This window comes from Arachis duranensis, chromosome 5 (assembly GCF_000817695.3).
Source record: "Arachis duranensis cultivar V14167 chromosome 5, aradu.V14167.gnm2.J7QH, whole genome shotgun sequence".
In the NCBI taxonomy this organism is placed as follows: domain Eukaryota; kingdom Viridiplantae; phylum Streptophyta; class Magnoliopsida; order Fabales; family Fabaceae; genus Arachis; species Arachis duranensis.
Window position 1 is genome coordinate 99,745,881 of NC_029776.3, and position 8,800 is coordinate 99,754,680.

The following is an 8,800-nucleotide window of genomic DNA, read 5'->3' on the forward strand; positions in this document are numbered from 1 at the left end:
TGAGTGTGAATTATAGTGGGCCACAAGTAATACACCCATTTTCTTTGACCAAAGACGAAAATGAAAGAATTGGTAAAAGAAAAGTTCTATGTGATTTCTGTCATTGCAAATTTCACCAATTTTGATCTTTTTCAAGAAACACAAAATTTACGAATTAATTTGAAAGTTTCTAACCAAATACACGAATCCATGTTTATGAAAATAAGTATTTGGTAGGATGCCTAAAAGATATTATTTAATTGTTAAAATATGTTAAATAATTAATTTTAAATTAAAAAGTATAAAAATTAAAAATATTTAAATATTTAAAAATTATTATAAAAAAATAATTTAAACAAAAATTCGACACCAAACAAAAAACATCATAAAATTCACCATGAAAATATTGAGAAGTGAAAATAGTTAAAGACCTACTAAACTATACCTATATAGTTGGTAAAAATCATCATTAGATCATATTTTGTAACTTGCACATATATACATATTTGATAGAAAGATCTTATTTTAGAACAATTTTATTTTTAAGAAAACTCATAATTCTATTAAAATGCCATATCGCTTCCAAATTTACTAGTATAGAAAGATAAAGTGGTACGTTCTAAAAAGTATTTTTACATAATTTTCTAAGATGTATATGTAATACCTTTCATAATTTCTAATTTTAATATAAATTATTATTTTATTAAAAAAATTTCAATAAAAATAATGCCAAGGGCCCACTTTGGGTCCGTTTGGCCCGGTTTGGCCCGTTTGGTCCAATCTTGGCCCGAATTCTATAAAATTGGTACCGAAATTCTCGTCTCAATCTCCTCTATCACATTTAGCCATAAAAATTACATTTTAGGCTTTCTAGAATAAATTCTCATTTATGGATTAATTAGCCGTTAATTAACCGGGTTAAAAAATATATTAAAATATAAAATATATATTAAAAATATTTAATAATTAAAAAAATTTAATAAAAAATAATAACAATTTATTTTATTTAATATTAATTATTATAATAATTAATAAATATTAAATAAGATAAATTCGATGTTTTCTTTATCTATATATATAATATACTGATTTTGGTGGGTATTAAATTTGTGTACAAATCCAGCCACAATCACTGAAATAGATTTATTTGACATTAGTGCTTTTCGTTTTCCCACGGAAATCAGCTCTTACTTTTGGTTTCTCATCGGAATCAGACGCTGATTAAATTCCATTACAAAAAATTGGTACTTATCATCAATATGTAACAAAATAGATCCTTTCTGACTTTCCTTATTTCTTTCTCAAAATAGAACCTTATAGTTACTACGTAGAGTCTAAAATTCTCAATTGCTCCACATGAATCAAATTAAAGCTTGCTTGTGAGTCAGAAGGACACTGATTTTTCTTCATCCTCCTTCAGGGATCTTATAACCATTGCAACTTGATTCATACTTGGCCTATCATTTGGGGAAGCACTGGTGCAATTCAACGCTACCTGCAACAAGCTCATCATCCTCTCTTCAGATGCACCTTCTCTGATTAGTGACTTGTCAAAAACTTCAACTGTCCATTCCTCTCTCACCACCGAGTTCACCCATTTCGCCAAATCACCAAACCCATCACTATTCTTAACCACTTTCCCGGTTAGCATCTCAAGGAGTATCACACCGAAGGCGTAGATATCACCTTTGACACCGTAGTAGTAGCGTTGGTTATTATTTTCGGTCACAAATAGGCCGTATTCGCTTATGAATGGATCAATGTTGTTGTCAAATAAGATGTTGCTTGATTTCAAGTTGCCGTGTGATGGTACTTCACTCTCTCTCAGATTCTCATGCATGTGTGATAGTGCCGCGGCTACGTCGGCCGCCACTTTTAGTCTACTCCGCCAACCAAAAGAGTGGTGCCCGCCACTTTGGGATCCTTGTGTTCATAATTCAAGTTTGAAGACAAATAATAATTTTAAGCACTAGTAAGTAAAGTATACCATGTGAGAAAATTATAAAATTAACAAGCAATCAGAAATTAAAATTGCTTACCATACTTCATACTCAGTCTTGGCTTCAAAATTATATTAATAATTAATTAATTATGCTAATTTGTGGAGCCTCACCAGCTCTTGCTGTGTGTATGCTTAATTACGTATCCAAATTTTTTCGTTAAAGATGATTTTTTGGTTAGGATTTGAGAAGGGAAAAAATAAAAAAAATCAAACCATAAATTTAACTTCAGCTTGCTATGGTTTGATATGGTTTAGTTTTCATAAAAAAAATTATAAATATAGAAATTGAATTGTAACTTCATTAAAATTTTATTATTTATTGATATTTTTATAAAAATATATAAACATAGAATCTGAGAAAATAATGTCAAAACGGAATAAAGGAAGCGAATAAAAATTATTTGAACACAAAGTCATATAGTTGTAAGCAACTAAGCATATACATATACATACATATTCTATAAGTATAATTATGAATTATTAATATAAAGTAAAGTATTAATTTGGTCTCTAATATTTAAGTTATATTTTAATTTAGTTTTTAACATTTTAAATTTTTTATTTTTTGTCAAAAAATTTCAAACGTCTTTTTTAGTTCCAAAAAATTTTAAACGGATTTAATGTTGTCACTATTAAATTTGACACGAACAATTAACATATTGAAGAGGTAATAATATTCGATTTCGGTATGTAAATGAAATCTTCTCTCCAACGATCACCAATACAAATGATTTATCTTAGATTTTGAAGTGTTGATAATTTATTGCTAGTTTTAAAATTTTATACAAAAAAAGAGAATGAAAAGAGAAAAATGTTACAAAAATATTTTGATTATGTTTTTTTAATATATTGAAATAAGAAGATATGGCTTAGCTAAAAATATTAACATTTATGTTATTCATTCCATTAATTATTCATATCAAATTTAAAAGTGGGACAACATTAAATGTGTTTAAAATTTTTGGAACTAAAATATAATATTTAAAATGTTAGGGACTAAATTAGAATTTAGTCTAAATATTAGAAACTAAAATAATATTTTATCCATTAACATATAATATATAAAAAAAATACTAGAAGATCATTAAAATTTATTATTTTTGACATCGATTTATCATCAACATTTAAAAGAATTAGGTTAATAACTAAAAATAATGACAAAAACAATAAATTTTAACGATTCCATAGTAATTTTTTTATATATTTTCGGTTCAATTTTCTTTTGGTTCGATTTTACAAATTAAAACCAAAAAGCAAACAAGAATAATATTAAAATTAAACCGATTTATTTCGGTTTTGTTTTTTAGTTTAGTTTTAATTCGGTTTGGATAGAATCTTGAACCCTCTAAATCATTGAGAAAGTATGAAGTCATGATTTTCATCACTTACCATAAAGCAACATGAAGAGACTTCCATTGTGCATGTATTCATAGACAAGGAGCTTCTCTTGATGAGAGCAATAATATGCAAGAGGTGGAAGCACTCTTGGATGCTTCACTTTTGCTATGATCTCCATCCTTGCCTGAAAATGTTGCTTTGAAATCCCACAATCCTTGACTCTTTTCACTGCCAAAACCATCCCATTCTCCATCATCACCTTGTACAGGCTTCCATTCTTCCCTCTCCTAACCAACTCCGCCGGAGCACCAAGCAAGTCCTCGAATCGCAGCGCCTTATACTCTGCGCTCGAAAGAACCACAAGACCGGAAGCTGAAGCCATGCCGCTTTCCAAAGATGAAAATGAACTCTCTGATCTCATTCCAGTTATTATTCCACTCTTTGATCCACTTGAATTGTAATAAGCTTCACTATTAGGCTTGTCCTTCTCTGTCTTTTGCATTTCATCCAATGCTCTGTCTTTTATCTTGAATTTTCGAACCAATTTCAGGACAATGTAAGCCAACACCATGAAACAAAGAACTATGTATCCTAAATAAAGCTTAAAACCATTGTGCGATGAATTCGGAGGCGGCCGAGGAAGAGGAAGAGGAAGAGGAGCTGCAGGTGCAGGTGCAGGTGGACATGCATTAGCAAGTGGTTTTCCACACAAACCAGGATTACCATAAAAGCTATCTTGAAAGAATTTTCCTCTAACATCAGGAATAGGACCATATAACTTGTTGTTTGAGACATTAAACAACTGAAGTTTTGAGAAGTCGAAATGAGGAACTCTTCCGGTGAAGTTATTGTTGTCTGCAAGAAAAGATACCAGCTGTGAAAGACGAGACATTTCAGGTATCTCTCCGGAGAAGTTGTTATCGGAAACATGAAGCCTCATCAAGCTGGTTATTTTCCCAATAGAGATCGGAAGCTTTCCGGAGAATCGGTTACCATTTAGATAGAGATGAGTTAGGGACTTCAAGTTCCCTATGTCCTCCGAAACAGAATCATGTAGAGTATTGTTTTTTAGGCTAAGGAGCATAAGAGACTTCGCAGTGGAAAGAGAAGTAGCATCTAGAACACCTTTCAGATTTAAATGTTCAAGAACTATGCTCATCACGGTTTTGTTGTCCGAATGACAAATCACACCGTGCCAATGATCAGTGCATGGATCTGATGTGAGGTTCCAACCCCAATTCTTGGAATCTCGTTGTGCATTATTTGGTGCAAGCTTTTCCATGAACTTCACCAAAGCTTGCTTCACCACTTGTTCCTCTGAATTTACACTTAGGAACAACGAGATGATGAAAATGGAGGGTACCCGTATGAGTTTCAGACCCATTCTTTCTTTCTTTTTTTTTTTTTCAAAAATGATATGAAATTAGAAGAAATGAAAACATGTATGATCCATGAAGGCAATAATAATGTTCACTTAAAGAAACTAGGACATGTTAGATTAAGTTGCCAAATGGAAATAATTAAGAATAGCTATAAATGTTGTGTGTAATATTATTATGAATGAGAAGCCCAGTAAATGAGCCAAAGGGCAGAAAGAAACGAGCGAATTTGGCTGCCGGCATGTTGAAATGGTCACAGTGTCAGCGTGAGTGTGTGTTTCAAACTTATCAATGTGTCGCGTTATTATTTATTAGCACGTCGTCTTTCTCCCAATTTGGCTTTTTCTACCTCTTCGTTAATACTTAGGTGTGAAAGGGATTCTTTACCCTTAAGTTTTTAATTTACCAATATGAAAAGGATGGCATTGTTATCATTTTTTTATCTGACTGAATCACCGGTATCTGAACTTTATCATCCCACATCATATAACCCGTGACTGAAATTTCATGTTAATTTTCCAAATTCGAACCTGACTTAAGAGACCAGAACTCTTGCAGGATAGTCCAATAATATACTAAGTTTGTGCATTATTAGCATTTTTATAACAATATTCCCCACTCCAAGACCTCCTAGTTTTCTTGAATTTTGAATTAACATCCAATTAATTCTTGTTACACTCTTCCCACCCTCTTAGAATGGTTTACTAGACATGATCACCTGGTCTCATAATTAACTACTATTAAGTGAAGGTAGCAACACACCTATGACCAAAATTATATACTTTTACTATAGTTTAGGAGACAAATAAGACATAATAGTTTAGAAAGCAAAAATACACCAAGGATTATGTCATATGTGCCTAATCTAATATTATTACATGGTCTCATAACAATTGGGAATCAAACACGGTTTAACAAGTATCTCAAGTGGAGTAGTTTTGACATGGGTGATTCCAAGGGTTCCATCTGTGTCAACAAGTTCAGGGGAAGGATTCAAGATCTCAAAGGAATGCAAAAAGCTAGCCAGAATAAAATGAACCATTTGAAAGCCAAAAGATATTGCTGGACACGCCCTTCTACCACTTCCAAATGGTAACAACTCAAAATGATGACCCTTAACATCCACATCTTTATGAGTTGTGAGGAACCTTTCTGGCTTGAACTCTAATGGATCTGACCAAATAGAAGAGTCGGTGTGGATTTTCCAAAGATTTGTAATTAATCGAGTTCCTTTTTTAATTTGGTATCCACCTAAATTGCAATTTTCTGTGAATTCACGGTGCACTCCAAGTGGAGAAGGTGGATACAATCTTAGTGTCTCCTTAATAATGGCTTGAATGTATTGCAATTTGCTTAGATCAGACTCAAGTATGCGTCTCTCTTTCCCAATTTGGGTATTGAGTTCTTCTTTTGCTTTTTTCAATGTGTGGGGATTTCTTAATAGCATACACATTGCCCATGTAAGGGTAACAGTGGTTGTATCGGTTGCTCCAGTAATCATAGACTGCCAAATAAATTGAATGGGTAAAGATAATTTCTCAAAAAGGTAATTAAACAAGAAATAATTTTAAGAGTCAATATTTAACAGTCATCATTCAAAAGTCTTAGAAACAATAACATCTAAAATTCAATTATAACAAATATTTAAAATTTAAACAAACTCTACAAATTTATTTTTAGTGAATTTATAATAAATTTACTTAGCAACTTATTATAATATTAAATAAAATCAACTGCTATAATATTTGTTCTCTAATATTACTCTTTACATAATCAATGATATAAATGAAATTCACGTGGTATTAGAAGGCTAATAATTTTGAGTCAACAACCAAAATATCAAAATTTACTAGTGTATATAAACTATTTATTAGTCTAAAACCAATTAGATATCTAGCTATATATGTGTGTGTTTTTTCCCCTTAGAGTAATATTAAGATTTAGATAAATAATTTAAAAGTGTAATATGTTTTTATTTTATTGAACTAATTTTAGAATTTATTGTTTATATTATTCACAAAAGTCAGTGTCTACTTAACAAAAAACCATAAAAAAAAACGTGTTTTTCTTTTTTAAAAAATAACGGTGAACAAAAACTGACATTAAAAAATAAAAATAAAAAAGAGCTCATATATCATTGTGGTAAAAATAAAACACACGTACCAATGTTGTGGCTTTGATTATGGTATGAGCATCAAATCCATCAAGACCTGACGCATCATCAAAAACCGAAATCATGACATCCAAAAAATCTTTCTCATCTAACAAACTCCTCTTTTGGCGATGTTCTCTTACAAAATCATCCAACTCCTTAGCAGTTTTCTTCATTGCTTTCTCATAGCCCCCAAAATCCAACCACCTTAACAAAGGAACAACATCTGCCACTGTAAACACCCCCAACAAATTCATGAACTCCCTTATCGTTTCCAAACACCTGTTATTATTTTCCAAACCACCAAATCCAAAGCATCTCTTCCCAACAAGCATCCTAAAAACCATGTTGAAGATCAATTCAGCAAACCACTGCTTCATCTCCACCAACACATACTCTTCGTCATTATTTCTTTTTCTGTATACATCTTTCACTGAAGCTTGAACTTCAGAGACACGAATATGGCTTAGTTGCTCGATTCGGCGATTCGAGAGGAGCTCTAACGTCACAATCTTGCGGATTTGGCGCCAGTATGGACCGTACAGCGCGAAACCAAACATGGCTCCGTTGTATGAAAGGTTTTCATTGGCGACAAGCTTTGTGGGGCGAGTGGAAACCGCCATGTTGTTGGTGGTGAAGCATTCTTTCGCCATTTCCCAGTCGCTGAGTACTATGGTCTTTTTGGAGCCACTCTTGATGGTGAAAAGGGGTCCGTACTTGTCGGCCATGGAAGCTAGAGTTATGTGGAGCTGCTTTGAACCGCGTAACAATGGAAGGTGACCGATGATTGGCCATGCTCCGGACACTGTTGGGGGTTCTCTACTATGATGACCGAATTTGATGATGAAACGAAACAGAAAGAAACAGAGTAAGATGACTATTGCAGATGCAATTCCAGATTCTACAGTGGCATTTTGGTAATTTAGGGTTGAAGAATCCATTTTGCTTCTTTTTTCTTTTCTTTTTCTTAAGGTTAGGTGTCTCAAGTCTGAATTAGACTTGCTGAGGAATCAATATTGGATTTAAACTACAAATATTTTGGGAGTTGGGATCATTATAAGAGAGATTATTTTTAGGTGAATACTATAGTGTATCACATTATACTTAAGTTATTAAAAATGATAAATAAATAATATTTAATAAATTTTATATAATTTATTTTTTTTATTTTTTATTTTAAAAAGTAAATTAGAGAATTTAAGTACTATAACAAATGCCCTGTAAAACTTATTTTATTTTTAATATGAAGATAAAGATGGTGTTTTGATTGAATATTGATATTTGAAGTATATTATAGAATGGTGAAAGAGTAAAAAAGGTGTTTAATATGTATTTTGTGTATTGCCAAAATGATAATACATGTTTAATACGCACTTTGTGTGTTGCCAAAATGATGACACGTGTTTAATACGTACCTTGTGTATTTCTAATATGTGTCTAACACTAATTATGCATGTTAACTTTTTATCTGCAAAATCTACTCACATATAATTATACCAAATAATTCTATTTTTTTTAAAAAAATCAATATTTTTTCATATAAAAAAACAGTCTTATTATAAAAGATAAATAAAAAAATTTTTAAATTGTGGTTTCGTGTCACGTTGTTGCTAAATTTTATTTATTTATTTAAATAAATTTAACTTTTAACTTTGTATCTTTGCGCTAGTTAATCGACTAATTATTACTTAAAAGCTTTTTTCTGAATCATAAGCAACTAAACCTCCTCCATTAAGATTAGGAATTTTGTTTATTTTAATGGATTAATATTATTGTTATTCTACTTTTAATTAATGCACTGATTTAAATTCAAAGATTACTTTCGTCTTCATCCTAGGAATTAGAATATATTAAAAGATAACTCTCTTTCTACTTGAATTCTTGTTGAATCTTGAAAAAGTTAACTCACTTGAATAACAGTTTGAAAGTAATTTCTCATAATTCTCTAAT

At 31.2% G+C, this 8,800-nt stretch overlaps 2 protein-coding genes across 2 annotated transcripts; both read right to left on the bottom strand.

The window, feature by feature from the left end:
• Positions 1 to 1,335: 1,335 nt before the first annotated feature.
• On the bottom strand, positions 1,336 to 4,717 carry LOC107491379 (probable inactive receptor kinase At2g26730). Its single transcript, XM_016112231.3, has 2 exons — positions 3,371 to 4,717; positions 1,336 to 1,902 (listed from the first exon to the last, which is right to left on the bottom strand). Exons 1-2 carry the CDS (start codon positions 4,701 to 4,703, stop codon positions 1,364 to 1,366), a joined length of 1,872 nt encoding a protein of 623 aa, XP_015967717.1. The 5' UTR covers positions 4,704 to 4,717; the 3' UTR covers positions 1,336 to 1,363.
• Positions 4,718 to 5,349: 632 nt separating this feature from the next.
• Positions 5,350 to 7,891, bottom strand: LOC107491378 (cytochrome P450 82A1-like). The gene is made up of 2 exons (XM_016112229.3): positions 6,862 to 7,891; positions 5,350 to 6,202 (listed from the first exon to the last, which is right to left on the bottom strand). Exons 1-2 carry the CDS (start codon positions 7,789 to 7,791, stop codon positions 5,573 to 5,575), a joined length of 1,560 nt encoding a protein of 519 aa, XP_015967715.1. The 5' UTR covers positions 7,792 to 7,891; the 3' UTR covers positions 5,350 to 5,572.
• Positions 7,892 to 8,800: the final 909 nt, after the last annotated feature.

Excerpts from the sequence above, each read along its gene's own strand:
- LOC107491379 (XM_016112231.3), bottom strand. The coding sequence starts at position 4,703 with ATGGGTCTGAAACTCATACGGGTACCCTCCATTTTCATCATCTCGTTG. Across the intron at positions 1,903-3,370 it reads TCTCTTCATGTTGCTTTATG|GATCCCAAAGTGGCGGGCAC; the intron begins GTAAGTGATGAA and ends TATGAACACAAG.
- LOC107491378 (XM_016112229.3), bottom strand. The coding sequence starts at position 7,791 with ATGGATTCTTCAACCCTAAATTACCAAAATGCCACTGTAGAATCTGGA. Across the intron at positions 6,203-6,861 it reads TAATCAAAGCCACAACATTG|TCTATGATTACTGGAGCAAC; the intron begins GTACGTGTGTTT and ends TTTATTTGGCAG.